Here is a 25045-nt window from a genome sequence, read left to right as displayed (position 1 = left end):
TTAAAGAGCTTTATAGCAGATGAGATTTTGGCTCAGAAGTCCCAACATTGACCACAAGGACTCTGGGAGCATGACCTGCCACCAAACCCATATAGAATATGCCAAGACAAATAATAATTAGCCCTCTGTGCTTAATTCCACACAGCTGACCTTTTCAGAGCAAGTTTTTCACACCACCAGGATCTGACTCTAAAACCCAGTGACTCTGGGCATCCTGCAAGTGACAGAAGGGTAATGACACCTCACAGATAAAAAAAGCACACAAATGTGGACCTGGTGCCCTTTTGGGAGCTTCCAGTTTTAAACAAGCGCCATCATCTAGAGCTCTGGAACTGAGGAAAAAGCATCACTTGTAGCCACTGTGGCCACCAAATGCTGCTCCAGCTCTTAGTGATGAAGAAGCAGCATTTTTTTAGCTGGGAGATTTGCAGTTATTTCTGTCCATCAAGTAAAAGATAAAGAGATGCACACACACACACCCACCTGTATATATAATTTCCACATGGATTTTACTGCTGTTTCAGTCCAGCTCAAGCATCATAAGAGCTACTCAGGGGAAGTGATGCCATTGCCCCATACTGTGAGCTTGTGAAAACCTTTGTTAGAGGAGAAAATTGAGCTCTACTCATACTGCTATTTTTAATGGATTTGGATCCTGACTTCTCTGCTCTGAAACTCTATTTTTAAGGAGCCACTGCAGCCCTGTCCTGTGCTGGAGGCTTCACACCAGCACTCAGGGGGGCAGGTGTGCAGCACCTCAGATGTTCCCATTCACAGTCCAGCCCATTTGCTCCGACTTTGCATCAAAATAGGATCATCCTGAGATCCCGGATTCAACTCATCGCCTTTGCTGGAGGCAGGGGGGTAGTAACTTTTTCAGACAGCTCAGGTATTTCCTCCAGATCTTGCCTGTCACATCACTGCAAACATGCCTGCTCTGGATGGGTTTTGCTGGTTAAGAAAGGGGTGTGATGAAGGTTTAGGGTGCTTCTTGCAAGGAGGGCAGGGACTGGTGGGGGCCTGCAGGAAAAAGCCAGACAAAGCAAGTGAGACTGGGGTTGTGATCTTGCCATTGTGAGGCACCAAAGTGACAGGGCAGGGGCTTACCAAAGCTCACAGGGAGAGGCTGGCAAGGGGAGGAAATGAATCCCCAGTGGTGTCTGGCCAACCCCATCACCCTACACAGCTCGGGGTCTAGAGCAGCTTCACTGCAAAGAGACAAACAGACAACAAAAATCGCTTTTTCTCTCTAAATGCTGTCACCAGCCAGCCCAGCAGAAGTGAAATAACCCTCTCACCCTATAGTTTAGTCTCCCCTATAGTTTATGATAAAGAGCCTTTTGTTGCAATTTAATATGCAAACTTTCTCTTCTCTGCCATTCTCATGTGCCACGGTTCCGGAGACTCATATAAGTATTTTTACAAGAAATGCTTTCAGACAAATAAGTCTGGGGAGGTTTGTAATTTCTATTACCTCATGGTGACTCCATTGATAGACAGCAGCACACCTTGGGAGAATTAGAGAGCATAAAGTAATGGAGGTTTTTGTCCTCTCAAGACAGAGCTGCGAGTGCTGCCTGGCTGACAGCCAACACCACCAATTACCGACCTGGAGCAGGAGACAGGTCCTAGCGCTGAAAAATTACATTTTTTCCAGCAGGCCTGGTAATGATGGAGCTGTGCTGTGAGCTGCCATTTCCTCCTGGGCCTGTTAGGCAGCCAGGACTGTGCAGGTTTTGGGCCACCTCAATGTTTAGGGATAGTTGTTGTCCTTTGAGGGGAAAAGGATGGAGTTTGTGTTGCTTCCTCTTGTCTTTGCTGCCACTCACAACTCTTCCCTCGGCTTATTTTTACAGAAGCCCTTTCTGCCAGGAGACAGAACAGTCGAGCATAAAGAAGCAATTTCAGAGGCACTGTCATTGGCAATTATGCTTGAAAGCCAGAGATTTAATTATTGTGTGAGAGCGATACCCTTGAAAGAGAAATTGCAGCGGTCCCATCTCTTGAGACGTTTCAGCGCTAAAACAGACGACTCACGAAATGTCAAGGAGCGAAAAACGCAGCACTCCTGTGCTTCCCACCTCCAAACCCTGGTGTGAGGCTTTCTGATGGCACCAAAGTTAACTGTGAGCTGGGTTAATTGAGGACACAGGTGCCCCACTTGAATCCAGCTGTCTGCATAACATGGGGTTTTGTCGTATTTATTTTCCTTGCTCGCCAACCATCGCTGGCGAGTGGCTGAAGCGATGCGGCGCTTTCACAATTCCCATTTCATGCCTGCATTTTAAATTAACACTTATTCGCTCAAGGTGATGTTTTTTGTGTGTTTGTTGGGAATCTAACAATTATATCAGCGCAAACTGGTCACATTCTGCATCTCTCTCAGGCTGACAGGGCACCTGTAGGTGTAGGAGAGCACTGAGTTACCCTGTCCCGATCTCTGCCAAGGACTGACAGCATGAATAAAGCACATTTTGGTAAATGCATTAATAATTACCCAGCAGGTCTATAACAGCACAGCACACAGGGCTTTAAATCCTATAGATGTGACTCTCTTAGAGAGCATCAGCTCAAAACAGGAGAAACTTTGCAGAAGATGGTGGGGTTGTGTTGGTCTAAAATCAACGAGGAGCAGGGTCAGGAGGCAAGCTGGGGACACAGGGGTGATACTGGACATCTGACTGCTCAAGCTGGGTTGGTTTAGCCACAATTTCTTTTCCCATGTCCCCATGTTGTCACTCTGAGATGTGTTGTTACAGTACCCAGCAACACAACCACAGCCAGATACAGCTGATAAGCTTCTTTAGAACTGCAGTAGGGATGTGACATAAAACTACGAAAAAAATTCCTGTCTCCAAGCCCAGATACTCCTCCTGTATCCATCCTTAAGCACCAAGAGGCTTTTAAATGCAGGAAAGGCGCTTCTCCTGCTGCAGGGAAAGCACAAAACCAGCAGCGAGGAGCTTGACATCCCGGGCTTGTCCAGCTCACACCTCTTATCTCACCGCTCTTGTACCACACCAAATCCTCCCCCGGTCCTTTCCCGCTGGGCTCCCCGCTCCCTGCGCTTGCTCTGCGGCCGCTGCTCCGTGCCAGGGCACTTATCCCTGCCTCGGACGGTCAGCAGGGAATTTCCTCCTGCTGGAGCAGCGCTCGTGTGGCGCCCAGCCAGGGAAACCAGCTCCAGGCCTCTGTGCCAGCAGCCCTTGCCAAAGCAGAGAGGGCTTTCCTGGGCGCAGGGGCTGCGAGCTGCTCCGCAGGGAAAGGAGGATGCTCCTTGAGAGCTGAAAAAACCGAGTTAGAAACCTCACCAATCTGGCTCAGGGTAAAGAGAAACTGATTTTTTTTTTTTTTCCCCTCTCTCCCCTTCTCATGAATTAATTTGTTGGAGGAACAAAGCTCAGAAAAGAAATAACAAAATACATGTTGAGTCAAACTGAGATATTTCTTTTAACCTATTTCTTTCAACACAGGAAAGCATCTTAGATTGGTTGAGGGCTATTTATCCTCCTGTGTAAGCTTCCAGTTATTGAAGTAGTAGTGCTTTTAGGTTGATTTAAAAAAAAAAATAAAATAAAAATTGTCACTTGAAAAATAAGTTTTGTTTCAACTCCCCCTTCTCTTTCACACACGCAGAGCTATGGGCAGCGTGGAGGCAGAATTGTTCATCGCCTGACTGAATCACTAAATAATTTCTGCCCTGTGTGGGACTCTTATCTCATAGTGGCTTTATTTCATTAAAACTATTAGCAGCCAAAGAGAAAATGGGTAACCTGGGGGTTGCTGGCAGCCTTTCCGGCTGTTTTCCAGGATATCCCTTTTTCCCCATACCCTGGTTTTCATGCCAAACTCAGCTCGGGGAGGGCAGCAAGTGACCCCCACTTCATCCCACAGACACAGTGTAGAGGCAGGTGACATTATACCCTGATCTAGTCCCTGGAAGCTCTCTGGATCCCTGGGGGCTGTGTGGTGACACCTCCCTGGCGCCAGGACCCGTTCTGGGCTGAGCCCAGGGCGATCGCGAGGTTGGCAAGGAGGGTGTAGCCTCTGAGGCAGAGGAAGTGAGGAGCCGGTGTACAACCTGAACTTGGCTACCCTCGACCCAAACCCCGAAGAGGAAAGCCTGTATGCATGACATCTTCCTGTTAGGAAATATTAATCATGGCCATGTCCAAACATGGTAAGTGAAACCTCAGGGAAACCGCTCCTCTGGCCATGGAGGGCTGTGCGCTGGTATATTCAGGAAGGCCCTTGTGCATCAAAGACAGGACCCACCCATCATCAGGGCACCACCTCAATTTATGGATTGACTGCCTGATATTTGAGGCAAAATCTCAGCTCATGCCCCCTGTGCCTCTGTACCCAGCTGTTGTTTCATTGGCTCAGGAGAGAGGCATGGGGTGAGCCAGGGAGAGGGGTGAAGCACGAGGAGAGAAGAGGAATCAACCAGCAGGAAAATCAGCTTGAGAGTGTCCTCAGCTCACCCTCGCCCTTGCAGTGGTGTTGTTGGGGTGACCAGTAGGGATGTCATGCCCACAGGAATCACTGACACACACCAGGGCAAGACCAGAAACGAAAATCCTGATGGCACCACTTCCCGTGAGACACCTGTATTACAAAAACAAACAAACAACAACAAAAAAAAACCTAGGAAGAAAACAAACAAACAAAAAAAGAAACCATGAGAGGCATCCCAAGAGGTTTACAAGTAAAATAATGTTCCTGGAAAGAAGTGTCAGCACTCTGGCTTGCAGCACTGTGTGGGAAGCCTCTTGGAGCTAAGGAGCCCACAATGGAGCACGGGAATAATCCCACACACCCCAATCCAGCTCCATCCACCTTCTTAGGAAAGGCAAATCCAACCTGACTCCCAGGTCAGGATCACAACCACCAGGGGCCAAAACCCTTTTTGGGGCTAATTCTTGCTTGTGGGCCAAGCCCCTGGACCTCAACCCAGTGTGGAGGCCAAGATTCTCCTGTGGAACTCGAACGTATTATAGGGCTCAAATTCTTTTGTGGGGGCCACATCCTGCTTGTGGATCCCTAATACCTGTGGGACCAACTATCCTGTGAGGCTCAAATTTGTTCCAGGCTCCAAGTCTTTCTCATGGGTCCCAAATTACCTGTGGTGTGTGTTCTGGGATCCAAGCCTTGCCTGTGGGTCCCCATTCATCTGTGGGGTCCAGACAGTTTCCAGGGGTCAAGTCTGCTTGTGGGTCCCAAACCATTGTGGAGTTCAAAGCCCCTGTGATGCCCAAATCTCTTTTGGGGTCAAGCTTTGCTTTTGAGTCCCCATCCCCTTGTGGCCTCCAAGCCCTTTGAAACAACTGCATCTGTTCTGGGGTCCAAGTTGTGCCTGTGGGTCCCAAATCCCAGGCAGAGATCCAAGCCATCTGTGGGGTCCAAATCCCTTTCAGAGCCCAAGCCTACTTTTGGGTCCCAAGCTCCCTGTGGGACTCAAATCTGTTTGGAGTCCAACCCTTGTGTGGGTTGCCAAGCCTTTGCATGGCTCAAACTCCCTGTGGGACCCAAATGTGTGTAAGGGTCCAGGCTTTGCCTGTAGGTGCCCAATCCTTCAGCCCTTGAAGCATCCAAACCTTTTTTGGGGTTCACACCTGCTTCAGGTTCCCAAGCCCCTGTGGTATTTAAATACATTCTGGAGTCCAAGTTGTGCCCATGGGTCCCAAATCCCAAACTTTTGCAGGGACCCAAACTCTCAGAAAGGTCAAAATCCCTTTCGGGTTCCAATCCTGCTTGGGGGTCCCCAACCCCCTGTGGTGCCCGAATCTGTTTTGGGGTCCAACCTTTGACATGTAGGTGTCTAGCTCCTTGCAAGACCCAAAGCCCCTGTGGTACCCAAATTTGTTTTGGGGTCCAAGTTTTCCCGGTGGATTCACAACCTTTTGTGAGTTCTGACATCCTTAAAGCTGCCAACACCCTCTTGCTTTGGAGTCCCCATGTGTTTTGGGGCCCATGCTGTGGCTGTGGTTCCCCATCTCCTTGAGGGACACAGCTTCCCCGTGGGACTCAAACCCATTTTGGGGTTCCCAGCACCCCATGACCACTTGTGGGTCCAAGCAGTACCCATGGCTTCCCAAGCCCTTGTAGCATAGATACCCCTCATTGGGACCTAAATCCTTTTGGGGTCCTCAGGCCTCTGTGCTACTCAGACCCACTTTGGGGTCCAACTTGTCCCTATGGCTCCTCAATCTCTCATGGGACACAGCTCCACGGCAGGACCCGTAGCGGTGCGGAGGGATGCGGGGCGGTGCGGAACGATGAGGGGGGATGAGGGGGGACGCGGGGCGGTGCGGGGCGGTGCGGGGCGGTGCGGAGAGATGCGGGGCGGTGCGGAGAGATGCGGGGCGGTGCGGGGCGGTGCGGAGAGATGCGGGGCGGTGCGGGGCGGTGCGGAGAGATGCGGGGCGGTGCGGAACGATGCGGGGCGGTGCGGAACGATGCGGGGCGGTGCCTCCCGCCACTCCTGCCTCAGCGCCCCGCCCGGCGGGGGCAGGAGGCCGGGCGGGCCGGCCGGCCCCGCTCCTGTCACCGCCTGCGTCAGAGCCCGGAGTTTTCCACTGACGGAAAAGGGCAGCGCGGGGCGGCGCAGCCCGGCCCGGCCCCGGCAGCGGAGCGGGAGGCGCGGCGCCAGGCACCACCGCTGCAGCCGGAGCCGCCGCGCCGACACCGCCGCCGCAGGTAGGGACCACCGCGGCCAGCCGGCGCCGGGATGGGGATGAGGGGAGACGGCGCGGGGAGCGAGGGGGAGGCTCGCCGTTCACCACCGGGTTCTGCGACCGCCGGCTCCGGTCGGTGCCTGCCCGGCGCGGGGGGGTGGCCGCCGGGAGCCGGCTCGGAGGCGTGCCGCCGGCCCGGGGGCGCTGGCGGTGCCGGGGGTCGCTGCCGGTGCCGGGGGTCGCTGCCGGTGCCCGCAGCCCGTTCCCGGCGGTCGCGCCGCCCCGGCGCCGTCTGGCCGCGCTGCTCCTGCCCGCGGGCGAGCGGAGCCCGGCGGGGCTGCGGCTGCGGCTGTGCCGCCGGGGGGCTCCCGGGGCCGCCGGGGCAGCGGGACGGCGTTCCTTGGGGGAAGCGTGGGGGTTTGCTGCGCCCCCGACCCGCTCCCACTCCGCACTTTGCCGTGGGCTGTGCTGTACAGACGCCCGGACACCTTTATAATATGTATTAGGAGTAGCGCAGAGTTCCGCTCTCACCCCCGCCCCGGTAAGTCCAGGCTCCGCTCCATCCCCGCGGCCGCGGTACCAATTTTTTTTGATGTTGAGAGGAAGGTTGCGGGGGGAGGCAGGGGGAGCCTTGCCGGCTCGCTCTTCCCCAAATCCGCCCGGCTGGGGATGCTTTCCCGTCGCTACAGCAACACCTACCGACGGGCGCACGGAGGGACCGACGGGCGGACAGACGGAGCGGGGCACCCCCCACACCCCCCGCCTCCCGAAATAAAACATCGCGGCTTTTACAGCCCACCTGAAAAAAATGGAGGATTAAAAAAAACCAAACAGGATACCCCGTACCCCCGCCCCCAGCTACTAAGTTTTCTCAGGTTTTTATAATTTTTTTTCGCCTGCCCCCCCCCACTCCTTCCTCTACCCCCGGCATCCTCAAAAGTGTCTGTCACCTCCGAGTTACATAATGTCGCTGTAGGAAGAGGCTGACACACAGGGACGGCCCTTTCCTAAAGCAGCTCAGCCTTACTAACGCCTGGAATGCCAACGCCTGGGTGGGATGGATGGAGAGAAAACCCCCACGGCCGTTTACAAACCTCGAAGTCACAGAACGGGGGAATCCTTAAGGCTGGAAAAGCCCTCTAAGAACCCTGAGTCCAACCCTTAACCCAGCACTGCCAGATTAAGTCTTGTCATTTACTACCAGCAATTGCTCACCAATTACTATTTTATTTTATTACTTTATTTTTTTCATGAAAATCATTTTAGTTTTCCTCTGCCGAGCAGTTTGCAGATGTAAAGGTGTGTGTGTGGGGGGCGGGGAGTGCAGGGTTATTTTCAGGATGGTTGGGTTTGTTCTCCTCCTGGAGAGACTCCGCAGCTCCCAGCAAAGGCTTTAATAATTCAGCGCAGGAAATGTGTGCGTATATATAGCAGGGAAGGTAACGCACAGCGTGTACCTACAGGAGGACAAATGTGGAAACCTGGTGTGAATTATTCATGAGGTGTGATCAAATAGAGGATTTTCCTAGACAAAGCACACTTCGCTGTTTTCCTGTTTGTTACAGCACAATCTGCACTGAGTACATTTGAACCTCCTTTCATTTTGGGCCATGTCAGATAACCTTTAATGTACTTGCTAAAATTTCTTATTTACCTTTCAAGCTGTCAGCAAGGAGTAAGGGCTTGGTAGAAAAATCTGACAAGTCTTTTTTTTTTTTTTTTTTTTTCCTTTTTGGCCTTCCAAAAATTAGGAGATGGAGTAAACACTTCTGCTGCTCTTTCTGGGGAAGGTGTTTCGCTTGTTCAGTCTCTGACAGGAGCATAAACTCGTGGTGCTACGGACTGATTCACGCTCCCACTCCGCAGCACGATGTACTTTTGGTTTTGCTGTTGCATAGTAGGCAGAGGCTATTTTTAACCAGAGCAAGGTTATGAAACCTTAGACCCAGCTGGGTGAAAATAATCTGGTCTGAACTGGAAAGCACAGCTTTATGTGGCTGGGAACACGCGTGGGAATGCCCCCGGAGGGTCCTGGTGGGATGATCCGGCTCTCCTTGGCTCCAGTCAGCCCCGAAATTGGGAAGTGTTGTCATCGGGAGGCTGTCACAGGGGAAACCACTTAAGTAAATATGCAAAGAATTAAAATAGCTAAATGATCAAGCAATGAATCAGTGCTGATAGCGTGGCGATTATTAAATAACCCAGAGGTGTTACTGGGATCAGCACTGGGACAGCTGAGCGGGGAGCTCAGCTCCGCAGCACTTTTTGGTGATTCTCACACCGAGATCCCTTTGCCCACAATAAACGGGAGCGTGCAAACAAACAGCAACCCCAGCAGCTCCCCCGGCGCTGCTCCTCCAGCTGCCTCTGGAGCCGTACCTGGCTGAAATATGCAGTGGTGTTTTTTAAACTAATATTTACTCCTGCTAGACCTGCACAGCCGCTGTGGTTCAGGGGGAGGGAGTGGGAGCCGCTCTGACTCACGGCTCAGCGCGGTCCTGAGCTCGCTCCCAGCACCAGAGCCCTCGTCCCGGTGTGCTGGGAAGAGTCCACCTTGATGTCCTGCAGTAAGTCCACTTTGTCTTCCTGGGCTGCAGGCAGATGGCTGAGCCTTCAAGTCAGCAAACCAGCTCCAAAAGTCACTAGAAAACAAATGAGTTTTGGGGGGTCGGAGGGATTGTTGTTTTCTTGGTGTTCCCTAAAGCGCTTGGCAAAAGAAGCTTTGCTTTCGATAGCTCATGCACAGATTCAGGATCCTGCCATTCTTTAGGACGCTCCACTGACATAACCCCCAAAATTTGAAATATTCTTGCTCCTGGGTGTTCTCCTGCAATACCATGGGAATTGTGGCACAAGCAAAGGCAGCTGCTGGACTCGCTGTGAGGAGTTTCCTTTGCTTTGCTTGCACTGCTGCGATCGCCTGACGCTTCAAAGCACATCTACAGCCCCAAAATACAACACTGAAACATCTCCTCATAATAGTGCCCAAAGCCACGATGCCTCTTTGTGCAGTCTCCTGGAGACTGGACACTGGTAGGGGTTTTTAGTTGCCTTCCTCTACACTTGGCTAAACAAATGCCAAACCTTCTTAAATCTAAATTACTCGAAATATTTACTGTTGAGACGTCGTCCAAGAGGAGGATAGTTAAAACATTAATTCCTTGCATTCCAGTGTATTAGGGCTTTACCCTGCAACTTGCTGGGTGCCAGAAATGGGACTTTGCAGATTGGATTCCCTTCCCCCCAACTACACTGCTCCCCCCTATTCCCCCCACCCAAACCTTAATGCTTTAAAAAAAAAAAAAAAAAAAAAGAAAGAAAAAAAGGAGGGAGAGAGAAAGAAAGGAATGCACATCTGGGCTAAATATTTGTTAGAAAGTATTCCCAGGATAGTGGGAGTTCTGGTGCCAGAGAGGAATTCCTGCGGGTTTGATCCATTGCATTATGTACTTGTTCCAAAAGCTGTTTTCAGTAAAATAGATGAGTAAGAAGTCTTAGCCAAGAACAGAATGTCTTTTTTGGCAACTGAAAGGAAGATAGGATTATTTTATTTCAGGTTATGTAAAAAAAAAAAAAAAAAGAGAAAGAGAAGGTGGTAAAATCCTGCACTCAGTGGTGCCTGCAGAGATTTGCAATGGCAAACTCAGATACAAATATTTATTTTTTCCATGCCACTGTGGGCTTTTTTGGGACTCCCTTGTAAGACACAGCTGTGGGTTTAAGGTTCCTTGCAGAATTAACTGCAATTAAAATATCCTCACTGTGGCTGAACGGGCCTCTGGGCTTTTTTGGCTGAGTGACCAGTGGCCTTGCTGACATGGCTTTAAAGGCAGCATCCAAATTGCTGGTGTGAATTCTGTCTCCACATGCCAGGGCAAGGAGGGGAGCAGAGGATCATCCTGGCTTTGACAGTAAAATGCCCCTCTGGAGGATTTTTTGGGGTAGGGTAGAAGCAGACACTGATGGGTGCAGCTTCACTGCATCGCTCCTGAGATGGATTTGAAAACTTGGAAAACGTCACAGCCATAAATCAGCAATGAGGGGGAAGGTGTAACAGGAGAAAATTATGATATTTTGGCTGGTGGGCAGCAGGTTCACCAGCTTTTTCCCATTAGCTGGGAATCCTGTTTGCACAACACCTCCTTTGCATTAACAAAACAATAGGTGTCTTGAAGAAGACATCGTGCCAAAAGTGAGTTTTTTCCCTATCCATTTGGCTCATTCTCATAGATGGGGAGCTGCACACATCCCCCCCTTCATCTTCCTGGCTGGTGGTAGTATTTAAAAAATAAAAAAATAGAATTGCACCATCTTATGCACAGCTTGCCTTGGCTCTGGCATGGTGTTTGTGTTAGCTGGGTTCTCTGGCTGCAGGAGAGGGCTCTGCTTTCCCTGTGGGGTTGGTTTGGGGGGATGTGGTGCAGCCCCTGGTGGTTTGGCAGGTGACCTGAGCATCAGGGCTGCTGCATCTTTGGTGCAGACCTGGGAGTTACCCCTGTCTCAGCAGCATGCTCTTGGCTGCTCCAGCATCCTCTGTTGTCTCCCATGGGATTTGGATGTGGTCAGCGTCACATCTCTGAGGGTGTTTGCTGTTGGACGTCCTACAGGCATTTTAGGGAGCTGGTTTCTCTCTCCCTTGGCCATAGTGGCATGCCTCACTGTCATCCCTCACTGTCCTTTGGAGCATTCAATCTGCAGCAGGAAGAGGAACTGATACTCTTTCAAGCCACATGTGGGATTTTTTTTTTTTATTTTTTTAAAGTTTTTGCATGTTCCAGGTGGACAGTGGGGTCTGCAAACCTCTGGCTGCAGCCCAAGCTTTGATTTGGACCCTTGCCATGGCTTTGGAGGTTTTTTGCTCCTGGGTGTTTCTTAAAGCAAACATGAGGCAAAGCAGAAGGCACATGCACAAAAATAATACAAATAAAAGGTTTGTTATTTGCTGTTTTGTGGCTGCCTGTGAGCTCAGCTCAGCCATGGAGCAGGCAGGAAAAGGGTTAATCCAGGTGTCGGGTAGGACATGTGCTGCTGGGCCTGGAGGGTGGCCAAATCCACCTTTTCTGCATCTATTTTGGATTAAGGCCAAAAAAACAACAACCCCTCTGTGGCAAAACCACCTGCAGCTCCAGGTCTGCTGAGGAGGAGGAGGAGGAGGGATGGAGGGATCACTTCTCCCCAGGTTCAGGGCGACGTACTGGCCCTGTAAGCGCGCCTTGCAGCAAATGATTAACTTCTCCAGGCCAGGGAAGTGCTTCATCCAGGGACTTTTTTGACCTTTTAGGTGACTATTGTCTCCTGGGAAGTTGATGGTAAACATAATTAGGGAGGGTTGGTGCAGGGCTTGGAAGGAACTGTGCGTGCTCCTGTCCTGCAATGTGATACTGCTTGGTGCTGTCGGGACACTGAAAATCCCATCAGTGGGGAGGTTCTGAAACTGGTGTGGTCTGTGCTGCCTCCTCAGGTCTGTCAGAAGGGAAGGTTTAGTAGGTTTGTTTTGTTTTTTTTTTTTCTTTTATTTTTCGGAGACTTAAATTAACTTCAGACATGCAAAGTGGAGTGAGAAAGTGTTTGGGTTGCAAAGAATGAATTTGGCCAGTGGTGGGAGGGGATGTGGACTGAGTGTCTGGCACCTCTGTATCTGCAATGTCACCATCCCAGGGCTGTCTCCTGTCCCAGCATTATCCAAATTCTAAGGATGCTTTAGCTTTTGTGTATTTTGGGATGGCTGGTAGCATCCCACATTGCTGGGGCTCTCCCCTCCTTGCTGGGAGGAGTTCCTGGGCTGGGGCTGAATCCCTCCCACCGTGGTTGTGCCTTCCAGCCTGGTGGGATGGGGTCAGAGCAAGTCACCCCTCAGGCAGCAGCCTGCCTCTCAGCTCTGGGGGTGGCTCACTGGCTCCCAGATAACCTGGCAGTGGCTTCTGCAGGAGCAGGGGGAGCTGAGGTGGTGTTGCCAGAGTCTAAAAGGTGGAACGATCCATCATCAGTGCAGGAGCATCCCAGGTTGGGTGGGTGCTGATGTCCATTAGAATAATAGAATATCCTGAGTTGAAGGGTACCTACAAGGATCATCAAGTCCCAACTCCTGGCCATGCACAGGACCACCCCAAGAATCCCACCCTGTGCCTGACAGCATTGTCCAAATGTACAATAGGCAAAGTCTGTAGCTTTTATGAGGTTTTTTTCATCTCCCGAATTTGCACAAACTTTACAAAAGCAAAGTTTAAAAGATGCAACGCAGTTATTTTTGGCATTCTTTTATTTTTTTTTCCTTTAAGATGAGCAGGGGCAAAGCATGCGGGAAATTTAGGAATCTAGGCAAGTACAGAGCTCCTTTGTTTTTAATTAGCTACGTTGTTTTTAATTGCTTCTATGCTTGATACATAACCCAGCCTAAACAAGAATAGCTTATTGAATGGGGGACTGACTATGAAAGGCACCGTGAGGAGAAGGGCTGTTCTTCACAGTTGATATATTTGTATTTCAGTGCTTCATTTAATAAGTCTGTTTCCCCGGGGGGCTGTAGTGAGTAAATCATGCCAACAGATTGTTTTCTGCAAACTGGCTTATTTTTGTAATTAGCAAAACGTTAAAGCTGTAACTGCATAGAAAGCGATCTGGGTGAAGAGTGAACATAAAAGAATTAGTAAGCAAAATGTAATACTTACTGTTTGATGACATTTGTGTTGATTGGATTGGTTTCTGGACAGTTTGTTGTCTGGGATAGTCAGTTTCTGTAAAATGGGAGAGAAATTCACAGGTGTGCACAGCGAGTGTAGTGAGATGAGATGTTTTAGGGGCAGCACTTTTTGGGAATCACATCTGCATGGCCAGTTGGATCTGATGGGGAAGCCTTGCTGGGGGTTACAGCTGTCCTGCTCATCACCAGAAACTGCCAGGATTTCCCTGGCTTCATGTTGCTTTATTCCTTTGTTTTCCAGTTGTATGACAAAAACGGCGTCACCATGAGTGGAGTATTGAAAAGGAAGTATGAAGAGCTGGGGGATGACAGCACCTACTGCTCCTCCTCCTCCTGCTCCCCCCTCTCCTCCTCAGCATCCTCAGGCTGGGACACTGATGAGGAGAATTCCCGTGGAGAGCCCAAGCCCAGCTCTGCCTTAATGTCCAGCTTCACCCGTGAGTATCTCTGGCTTTCCCAGGATCAGCCTTTCCTCTGCATGGGTTTTTGGTAGGGTGGTGGTGGGTCATCACCACACAGAGACCCCCTTGGGGCACACCTTTATAGGTAAAAGTGGCAGCGGTGCCAGCTACCTGTCATGACACTGATTTATAATCATCCAGCCTCCTCACAGTGGTCTTCCTCAACCCTTCCTTCCAGTATTTATTATTCCTTTGGAATATTTTTGCTGAAGTCCAGGCTTCCAGGAGCAGAAACCCAAGGATGGGTGTGCAGAGACATGTGGGTGCCTCCAAGCCTGTGCTGCAGGACCATCCCACCAGCCCTCAATTCCCTGTCAAGCTGTTTCACAGGCAAAACCTAATCAGACGGCGAAAGCCTGTAATGCTGTTTTTTTTAAAAATGATTAACCAGTAGCGTAATTACCATTTCAGAACTTGTTTCCTACGTAAGTTGGGTACTTTGCCAAAGAACATGACACGTTTGACATTGCCTCCGCTGCTAGTGCAGATAAAAGCTATTTTGTTTTCCCAGCAATGTAAGTTTTGAGAGCTTTTAGGAAAACACACAGAAGGCAGTGTTGTAAAGCCCTTTATCTGCCGTGTGAAGGGAAAAATAAAAAGTACAATAGAGGGACATCTTCATGGAGGAGAAATAGTCCAACCTAGTAAATTATACTGAACACCCACTGTATATAGCAGTTAAGGTCCACTTAGCCGACATACACAAACATGCAGCGGTCTGAAAAGGCTTTAGAAGTCTTGTAAAAATAAAGAGTCTCATTCTTGCTTGTCTTCCCAGGTTTTGTGACAAAACAATGAACTTTTTGTATTCTCTGGCTCAATTGGAAAAGGGTCAGGAATGGGAAAACAATTTTGGAGGAGGGGTGCAGGGAGAGAGAAGCAAATGCCAAAGTGCAGCAGCTCGGCCGATAGATGATCGTGGTGGTTAACTTGCCTTCTGATAAAGAGCTCATGTTTTAGGAGATTGAGTCAAGGTTATTGTGAAAATGCAATGCACAGTGCAAAGATATGATCACAGTGACTGCAGGGCCCAGTGTGAACCCCCAACTGTTGAGCAGAAGCTGCTGACACAGCTGGGTGAACGCTTCTTTTTTCTCTCTTTTTTTTTTTTTTATGTGAAACCGAAACACTATATTTTGGCAAGTGAGACCTGTGAAATGTGGCTGCAGTTAACTGTCCAGTCTTGCACTTTCACAGCCTTTGGGGCCCACCAAACCAGCTGAGCCCCTTGGGTTGTTGCAGTCTTTTCCTTGGGTCCCACTGTAAGGCTGTTTGTGGCTCTGCTTCCCAAAGAGCAGAGCCTGAGCTCTGCAGCAGTCACCCATCCTTTCTGGGCTATTTTCTTCCATGGAGGCAACCAAAGCACCCATGCACCAGCAGCAAATGGGACCAGAAATACCTCCCCACCACAAATTTGGGTGTAGCTGGCTCTTGTTCCTGCCACACTCACGTGGCTGTGCCTTGCTTTAATTTCTTGGCCAGCCACACTCGTGGAAACTCACTGACTCTGAACCTGCCCTGACTAATTAGTCCCCCTCCATCTACTGTGTTTGCATGTGCAGCTGTGCAGAGCCAGGTATCTCTGGAGAGGCTCTGCTGTAAGTGGTGTGTAGCGTGTTTCAGCAGTTTAAGATAAACCAGAGTCATGTATTGCCATGTTTACCCGGGGATCACCTGCACAAAGATTAACATCTTTGCAGCTGCTCTCAAATGAGTCTCTTGAGAATAAGCCATAGATTCAGAGTTCCTCCCACTGGATGGTGAAAGGAAGTACCAGAAAAAGCAGCCCTTCGGGCTGTTTTCTGCCCTGCCACAAAAGCTGGAGCCATGAAGCACTGGGGATGCCAGTGCCCTGGCATCCCGGGAGCAGAGCAGGGGCTCCTGAGCGTGGGGCAGAGTGGGTTTGGAGAGACAGATGTGCAGGATGGCTGGTTGCTTGTTCGTTATGCTCTGCCACACGTGAAGAATAAGCAAATGGATGTTCCTGGGGGAAGTCAAGTGGGATGGAGAAGCAGGAGCCACCTCATAAGGTGAATCTCATGGGTGACTCTGATGCAGCAGGGCTTGGCTTCGCTTCCTCTCCATCCTCATCCCACCTCGGAAGTGTTAGCTCCTAAAACACCACCAAGCAATGTTGTAGCCTTGTCCCATTGTGTCCCTGTTGGGAGAGCAATTGCAAGTCCTGCCTGTTGGCAATATTTCTATTCCATCTGCAGCATGGCAGCACTGACTTAGTGTTTTTTCCTTTTTTAATTCTCCCCTTTTTTAGCCACGTCAATCCTGAAGAAATCCAAGCGGCTAAAGAAGAACAATGTGGAGTTTGACCGGGTCACTGTGTTTTACTTCCCACGCTGCCAGGGCTTCACGAGCGTGCCTAGCCGTGGGGGCTGTACCCTGGGGATGGTGAGCAAACACAGCTCCTCCCGGCAGTTCACGCTGGCAGAGTTTTCAAAGGAGCAGGAAAACGTCCGTCGGGGCAAACTCGAAGAGAAATTAAAAGAGGAGAAGTTGGAAGCGTTGAAATGGAAAGTGAGTTAGAGCGTGGGGCTGGGTTGATGAGGAGCTGGGTTGATGGATGTCATTAGTTAAGTGGGCAGTTTTCAGTAAGAGCTTCTGAGACCTGGGGGCATCAGTCCTTAGCTCTTGTTTTGGGTCTCCAAAAAACGCAGGCTCCAGTGGGGGATTTTCATTTAGTTCTCCACCTCTGAAAAGTGAAAAGACACAGAAGACATTTTTGCTCTTTTGGTAGTACCTTTCTGTCCTGGGATCCACTTGAGACTCTTCCTGGCATCTCCCAAAGTCTTTTCATTTCTGATTTTGATACTTAATATCCCAGGACAAATCCCCAGTCAGGTGTCAGGTCTTTGTGGGCTCTGGCTGAGATGTTGATCCTGTGGTTGGCCACCATGGGGGAGAGGTCATTCCTTTCTTGTCTCCCCTCATCTGGGGGTTCCAATGGCTCTGAGTCCCAAGCAGGCCCCTAATGCTATGCCCATTTTTTGCCCTCAGCTAACCATGAACGGCACGAAGGAGTCCGAAGAGGCCAACCAGCTCACCATCGACGACATCTCCGACGACGACATCGACGTCAGCAGCGTGGACCTGGAGGACGGCTTCTTCCTGCAGCCCTACCCCGCCAAGAAGAGGCGCGCGCTGCTGAAGGCCGTGGGGGTGAAGAAGATCGACAAGGAGGAGAAGAGGGAGCTGCACAACATCCGCCTGTCCCGGGAGGACTGCGGCTGCGACTGCCGCGAGGTCTGCGACCCCGAGACCTGCAGCTGCAGCTTGGCAGGCATTAAATGCCAGGTACTGCCCTCACCCCTGGGCACGGGGGGACACCGCGGCTCCAGCTGCGCGTTAGAGCAGGGGGGTGTAAGCAAGTTGGACAAAGCTGGGGCAGCCAGTGAACCCTTCTGCTCCCTCCTGCGCTTGGAGCTGAGGAAGGCTCTTGGAGCATCCCTCAGGCTGCAAGGCAGACACTGCTCCAAAGCGTCCTCTTCCCAAATCACACGTACAGCCATCCCCACACTGCCAGAGCCTGCAGTGAGAATGTCCCTGCTGTATGTCCCCACGAGACCCATACCTGCTTGATCTCCTTTTGGAGATTCACACATTCCCACGTGGGAATGTCTGCAAGGAAGAGCTCCTTGCTCCTCACACGAGGCTGCGCTTTCTCCCCCTCCCCCAGGTTTTATTTTTAATTCCTTTTTCTTTTGCTGTGTGCCACAAATCCCAGCACGCTCAGGCAAACGTGGGAGTGTCAGATGAGCCTCAGCTCACAGCGAGCTGTGCAGGCCACCTGCACAGTGGGATAATCGCTCTGTATTCAATTAGTGAGTTATATTTTTCAGGGTATTTTTTGCAGGTGCCTGCCCAGCTGTATTTGGGGAGCCTCATTCCCTATTCTGGGTGCCACTCGCTCCCACGGTGCCGTGTTTGGAGGCAGGGGGTGGCGGAGGTGGGTGCACATGGGTGCTCCATGTGTGTGTCACAGCCCCCCTCTAGTGGCTGCTGCAGATCAGATAGTGTGATCATTTAATAGCAATAAAGAAACAACTCACTTTTGACCCCTTATGTCTCCTTTTGGACCATTATATTTTGCTTTTTTTTTTTTTTTGAATCTTTTAATTTTCTTCGCTTGTACTGAAATCAAGCTTTTTATGGCACCTCTTCAAAAGAGCAGGGTGCCTTTTTTTTTAACTTGGTCTCTCAGGGCAGACAAGTCACGGACAATTTTGGTTTTATGCTGCTGGGGTCAATCCTAATCCTCCCCCTCTGCTTCTCCCTGTGCCAGATGGATCACACCTCCTTCCCCTGCGGCTGCACCAAGGACGGCTGTGGCAACACCGAGGGCAGAATCGAGTTCAACCAGGCCCGAGTGCAGACACATTTCATCCACACCATCATGAAGCTGGAGCTGGAGAAGCAGCAGCAGAGCAGCGAGAAGGTGGCGGAGGCTGAGCCCCCTTTCCGGGAGCGGCTCCCACCGCTGGGATGCGCGGCGGGGAAGGGCTCCTTGGAGGAGCGTGCGGTGCCGCTGGCACCTGCCTTCCAGTTCAGCCCTGACCTGGAGGCCCTGGGGGAGAACAGCTGCAGCAGTGACATGACAGACTCCTCCATCTCCTCCCACCCCAGCGAGGACCTGGAGGAGCCCTACGAGAGCCTCCCCTCTGACAAGTCCCAGTCGGACGTGGACGACGATGGCTTGGCGCGCATCCTCCACTTCAATGACTCGGATGCTGAGGAGGAGAGCGGGCGTGGCCAGGATGACCTCGGCTGCTTCCACCCCACCGACTTCTTCATCGAGGACCACAGCAGCGAGGCCAAGCCTGTCCCTGGCCACTTGCCCCACCTTTCGGAGTGCCTGGATGAGAATGCCAACCAGGACAGCGGGGGTTTGCTGGAGGATGCAGCCCACGTGAAGTGCGATGGGCTGTCCTGCTGCGCCTCATCCTCCACTGAGCCCTGCTCCAAGAGCTACGCTGACCTCAGCCTTTCCTCCGATTCCTTGGATTTCTTCCAGTCCTTCTCGGACTATAACTTGGGACCCCTTTACAACTCCTTAAAGGAGTATGAGAACCTGGATAACTTCTCAGCGTTACAGTTTCAGTTGCCTAATTTCCCTGGCTTCCCGCAAGCTGGAGATCAGGGCTCCTGTTTCTTGGAGTCCCTCATTGGTTTGTCTGAATCTGTCCCCGAAACCCCAGCCCCTTTCACAGACAATCAACTTTTGGAGGATGCCATCAAGTCATCGCTGATGGAGACAGTGAAAGTGTGAAACACCCATGTGGCTCTGGCAAGGACTGATGCCGAAAGGAAAACAGAGGAACAGTTGGACAGGCAAACTTTCACTCAAAGGATGGTGTACTACTCAAATATAAGGAGGAAAAAAACAGCAACAGCAGAAGACTCTCTAAAAAAATTATTTTTGGTCTTTATAGAACGTGGACATTTTGACATACTGCAGCTACAATCAGTTCTCTCGCTGTTTGTGCAAAAGTTTCTAAACTTTCATGACGGGGTGGGGAAGGGTGGGGAGGGAGAAAGACTTCCACATGAGAATTTCCTTGTGTTTTGTATGAAAAGACCTGTTGAGAAAAATACTCCTCGCTAATGTTGCCAGTCGTCCATACAGCCCCTTCTAGAAACGTTTCAGTGTTGCAGGAACTTTTTAAGGCAACTTTTTGAAGCTGTATTTATTGTGAAAATTTGTGGTTTGCGTAAGAGTCGGCCCAACACACTCTTACGTTTAAACCTGACAAGGTTTACAGAAGAGATCCATACACTATATACATAATCATTCTTCATCTATTTATTGCAAATTCCAGAATTTAACTAGCCACTGAAGCTTGAACTAGCATGAAACCTTATTTAAATTGGTAATACCTCAGATGTATTATGTGTACAATCATATTTTTTTGCATAATATATCTGTATTTATTTATTTTCTACCTGTAGTACGTGAATAGCACTGTGGTTTGTCAATGACCTGGAAGGGCAATAAGGTCTTCAAGAGGAAGATGACCCTGGTTTCTCTGAGTCTGAATGATGTTGGCTGTTTGGTCTTCACTTCACATTTCTAAAAACACTGAACAGAAGTGGCGTGGGAGGGGAGGGACAAGTTCTTGCACCATCCCTTGGTTTCTCCCAGCCTCGTTGTGGACATGAGAATGGTGTCTGGTCTCCATAATATCACTGTGGAGAGCAAAGCAAGCAAAACCTTCAACTATTTAAGAAGTAACATTAATACTAGCTCTAAACAAAACCCAACCCCTTTTTGTAAATTATTTTATAATTTATTTAATTTCCTTAGGATTTGGCCATGAGATCTTTCCCCATCGGTTATGGTGCCTGAATGTGCAGAGCCACTGTCAGCAACGGTGGGGAGGTGCAACCATAAGGACCTTGGCAGCCCCTGTGGGGGCTTTGGGAGAGCAAAGCCAAAACAGCAACACTGCTCAAGCTCCTCAGCAAGTGCTCCTTAGGACTCCCCAGCACCGAGGATGTCTCAGCTCCAAAATCCAGTGGGTCACACTGATTGTACTATATTTTTACATAGGTGAATCGAGTAATTCAAGCAAAACAGATGGAAATGAAGTTCATTGGGTTATTTATCCTGTGAGTACAGTTTTTGAAGACCTGAAGACCGAGCTGAAAAACTGAAGGCTTTTGGTTTTTAAAATGAGATAAATCTTTGTGTTTAGGAAGGATGCTGGAGGCTGCCTTGGCCTTTCGCTATATGTAAGTCAGTCTGAGAGCATGACACTGTTTGGCCACGAGATGTAACTGGACAAAAAAATCTGTGCATCAGTGATACACTAAGTGCCTACACCAGTGGTATGGAAAAAGAAAAATGGATTTAAAACCTACTGGCTTTAGATTCCCCATTGGAGGATTTGGTGACAGGAGTGATTCCTGGCATTACCAGCACAGGAGGAGGAGACAATTCTGGTGTCCCAGCCCCGCTGCCCTGGGAGCAGCTGGAGGGAACTTCTGAGGGTACAGAGACACACAGACAAGGGAAACAACCCCGAAACACGGATCTGAGGATTTTTCTGTTGGCTGAACTGTTTCTATCCCCGACCACAGGGATGGTGCTCTTGGATACCTGCTCATTGACAGGTGCCTCACTGCAAACCTGCCGGCAATTTGGGAAACTTGTGGCGTACGAAACATGGGTTGCTTGGGGTTTTTAAAAAATCCTTTTTATTGCTATTTAATTGTACATCTTCTCTGGGATTGAGCCGGTCAACTGCGAATTGGAGCTGACCCTCCCACAGCCACGAGCGGCTCCTGAGCCCGCGCTCGCCACCGCTGCCTCCGCAAGGCATCGCCCCCGGGGCAGGAGGGCGACTGTAGGAATACTACTGGCAGATGGAGGATTTCCTGGATATATCTATTATTATTATTATTATAATTATAATTATTATTATTATTTTTATTATTATTTTTCATTGTCGTCATTGTTTCTTTAGACTGAAAAATCCCCCTTTCAGTTATCTCCTAGGTGGTAGTTCCTTATCCTTCAGACTGCATCAAAAATACTGACAGTTGAAAGTCTGGTAGTGTTCTGTATTTATTGGCACTAATATATTTTGTAACATTCCTAGGTTTCCTCTGCATATATATATTTATATATATAAAATATATACCTATATTTTATATATATATATATACACACACACTTTTTTTTAATGAATGATTGGGATTGACTCCTGCCTTTGTGGATTTTTTTTTCAATAATTTATTCTTTTTGTGTTGGTGCCAAAAAAGAAAAAAAAAAGATTTTTTTTTTTTCTCCCTTTTTTTTTTCCCTGGGGCACTGAATTGTAAATATATAATTTTTTTTTTCTTCTTGGTATCTGTGTAAAAAGTTGCCTGTTAAACAGTTTAAAAACTGGGTATTTATTGACACAATCTGTAATTATCTAATGTATTGGTTGAAACGCTTTGGTTTCAACATAGCTTTATTTTAGCTTTCTTTGTGTATATATTGTGATTATGTTGCTTAAAGGTACAAGTTAAAAAAAATGCTTTATTTTTACCTTATCCATTTGCATTTGTTTATAAAAAAAAGCATATTTGTCTACAGCTGCTGTCTCTCATTTCATCAAAGCAATATGAAGAAATTTCCATTACACTTTCAATAAAAGAATTTTGTTTGAATACGGCAGTGTCTTCACTAATGTCCTTTGTCTGACACAATTACCTTTTCTCTTTTCCCTAAATAAAGTAAAAAACAGTGCATGGGATGTGGTTTTCCCAGTCTTTTTGGGTTTGTGGATGGTGGCTGTTTGTCTCTAAGGGATGATTGAATAGACAACAGTCATGGTGGCATCCACATCACCAAGGAGAAATCTTGGGAAACCCTGGAAACCACTTTCCCTCATGGGTTACAAACCATCTCTCATTGCCCCATGGCCCCCCTGGGACCTGGAGGGATGCAGCTGGACAGAAACATCACCATGGTCCTGTGCCCCTGGGGAAAACCAGAAAAAATACTCTTGGTCATGGCAACAGCACAGAAAGAAGAGAGTTGCATGTGAAGCAGCCCATGGTACAAAGGAAAAAAGATGAATAAATCTCAGGAATCTAGGTGGGGAAAAACACACCTCTCCCGTGGGTCTGTGGCTGTCAGCACAGGCATAAATCATAACCACTGCCATTGACCTGAAAGCAAGGGAAATTGGCCAAAGAATGCCATTGTCTAGTTTTCCATTGGGAGTCCATTTTTAAAGGTTGCCATCTGCCCCCAGAGCAGAGAAGCTCAATTAATTGAATAAACTATTTGTTACAAATTATTTGCTGAGCTGTAAAAGCAGAAATACTGAATAAGAGGCTCACCCATGGAGGCTCTGCAGCATGAGGTGAAGCTCAGCCTGTTTACCTACCCAGAGGGATGTGTAGTAGGTTTGGGGGTTTTTTTGAGTTTTTTTTGAGGAGTTTTTGGTGGGTTTTTTTATTTATTTTTATTTTATAGGCTTTATGTCTGTCATTCCCTCTTACATTAACTATTTTCTGACTGGGAGAGGAATAGTCCCCAACATACAGCTCCAGCTGCAGCACTGGTGGCTTTTTGGCTCACGGTGATGACTTTGTGTCATGCCCTGGCACAAGACATCATCTCCAGGGGACCCAACACCCCCAATGGACAGTGCTGAAACAGCCCCAAGGTGCTGCATCCCATCAACCAGCCTCTGACATGGGCATCCCCACGAGGAATCACAGAATCCTAGAATGCTTTGGTTGGAAGGGATTATGTTAAAGACCACCTAGTTCAACCTCTCCCCCGATGCCTTTCACTTCACCACGTTGCCCTAAGCCTCATCCAGCATGGCTTTGAACACTTCCAGGAATGGGGCATTTACAGCTTCTCTGGGAAACCTGTACCTCACCACACTCAGAGTAATTAATTTCCTCCTAATATCTAATGTAATTTGTCCTCTGTCGGTTTAAAGCCAGCTTCTCTGTCCTATCACTCCGTGCCCTTGTCCAAAGTCCCTCTCCAGCTCCTTTAGGCACACTGCTTTGGATGCAGCCCAGAATGTGGCTGGGGCTTCCTGGGCTGCCAGTGCACATTGCCAGATTGTGTCCAGCCTTTCATCTATCAACACCCCAAGCTCTTCTCCCCAGGGCTGCTCTGCATCCATTCTCCACCAAACCCATGTCTGTGTTTGGGATTGCCCTGACCCAGGTGTAGGAAGGACCTTGAGGTTTTTCCCATCCCAGTGACAAAACTCAAATGGGAACATGCCAATATTTGGCGATTCTGCAGTGCTCTTTCCCTGGGAAAGCAAAGCTGACCTCCAGGTCTGAGTTAAAGCCTCAGCTCTGGCAAACTTCTGCTGAATTCCATGGAAAATGCTCTTGGATGGGCAGAGGAAGTGCATGTTGCAGTCACACGGGTCTTGGAGCCCCAGGAATGTTTCTTTTTGCCTCTGCCGAAGATCTAAGAAACCCTTTCCCACTGCAGTGTCACGCTGCTCAGACACGCTTTACAAACCTGCCCTTTTCCTTCTATCAGCCGAAGTGACGAGAAAAGATTTCCCCCAAATCTCCTGCCTGCAAGGCAAGCACAGGACCCTCAGGGCTGCAGAGCCAGCACCCCTGCCCTCACCTTGCAGCTCCTGGTTGTTCGGGGTTTTTTTTGTTTGTTTGTTTTTCCTCTGACGGGGCTAAAGTCCATCCTATCCGTCATTTTATAGCTGCTCCTGACGAGAAAAGTCCTCGGGACTGTCATTCCGGCCGGCGCCAGGTCTGGAGTCACGGAGCCTGGCGTCACAGCCCGTTCCCGGCTCGCCGTGACTCATCCATCGCTTTTCCGGAGGCGGCTCCGCCACCCGGGGACAGAACCCGGGACAGAACCGGGACAGAACCGGGACAGAACCCGGGACAGAACCGGGACAGAACCCGGGACAGAACCGGGACAGAACCGGGACAGAACCCGGGACAGAACCGGGACAGAACCCGGGACAGAACCCGGGACAGAACCCGGGACAGAACCGGGACAGAACCCGGGACAGAACCGGGACGGAACCGGGACAGAACCGGGACGGAACCGGGACAGAACCGGGACGGAACCTTTCTGCTCTGTGCCGCCCGCACTGCCCCTGACACTCCTGCTGGCTCCTCGGCACCAAAGCATGCGGGCCATGAGTGATGCTGTGCCTCCCGGCGCTGCGAGCGGGGGGAAAAGGGAGATAAATGGAAATGAAGAGGGCGGTGAAGCCCTAAGCAAGGCGGGGAGTGCACGGACGGGTTTATCTGGGGTCAGTGAATCAGCGATTGCCAGGGATGGGAAGGAGCAGCGCTGGCTGGTGCCATCAGGGGCGGGAGAGCCGGCGGAGTGTCACCGGGCTGGGACAGGTCTGTGTGCTCACAGCCGGCTGCTTTCAGCCCTGACAAAGGGGAGAGTGCTGGGTTGCAGCTGGCTGGACCTTTCCCAGGTGCAGCTCTGTAAAAGCAGAGTGAGAGCAGCTTTAACAGCAGCACCTTGTGGAGAGACCATCTCCAACCAGGCCAGAAACTCCTCCAGGACTTCTCTGGCCTCACGCTTCAAGGGAAACATAAATTCCTCCTGGCAGAGAAGCTGTGATAAACTGCTGCTTGCAGGCCATGGGGATGCTCCGAGAGCTGGAGCCTCTCCGCTCTGGAGCCAGGCTGGGAGAGATGGAGGTGCTCACCTGGAGAAGGGAAGGGACCTTAGA

At 49.8% G+C, this 25045-nt stretch overlaps 1 protein-coding gene across 2 annotated transcripts; it reads left to right on the top strand.

The window, feature by feature from the left end:
- Positions 1 to 6621: 6621 nt before the first annotated feature.
- Positions 6622 to 22004, top strand: CSRNP1 (cysteine and serine rich nuclear protein 1). Of its 2 annotated transcripts, XM_014256782.2 has the most exons (5): positions 6622 to 6699; positions 13619 to 13814; positions 16108 to 16367; positions 16848 to 17144; positions 18133 to 22004. In XM_014256782.2, the coding sequence occupies exons 2-5, from the start codon at positions 13643 to 13645 to the stop codon at positions 19114 to 19116; spliced, it is 1713 nt and encodes a 570-aa protein (XP_014112257.1). In that variant the 5' UTR covers positions 6622 to 6699; positions 13619 to 13642; the 3' UTR covers positions 19117 to 22004. The 2 variants fall into 2 exon arrangements, with proteins under 2 accessions (XP_014112257.1, XP_005527822.2); XM_005527765.3 differs by lacking the exon at positions 6622 to 6699 and having other exon boundaries at positions 13592 to 13814.
- Positions 22005 to 25045: the final 3041 nt, after the last annotated feature.

The sequence above is a fragment of the Pseudopodoces humilis genome, chromosome 1, assembly GCF_049639895.1.
Source record: "Pseudopodoces humilis isolate 2021_Gansu_Grassland_sample_001 chromosome 1, ASM4963989v1, whole genome shotgun sequence".
Taxonomy (NCBI): Eukaryota; Metazoa; Chordata; class Aves; order Passeriformes; family Paridae; genus Pseudopodoces; species Pseudopodoces humilis.
This window is presented reverse-complemented; position numbering and strand designations above follow the sequence as displayed.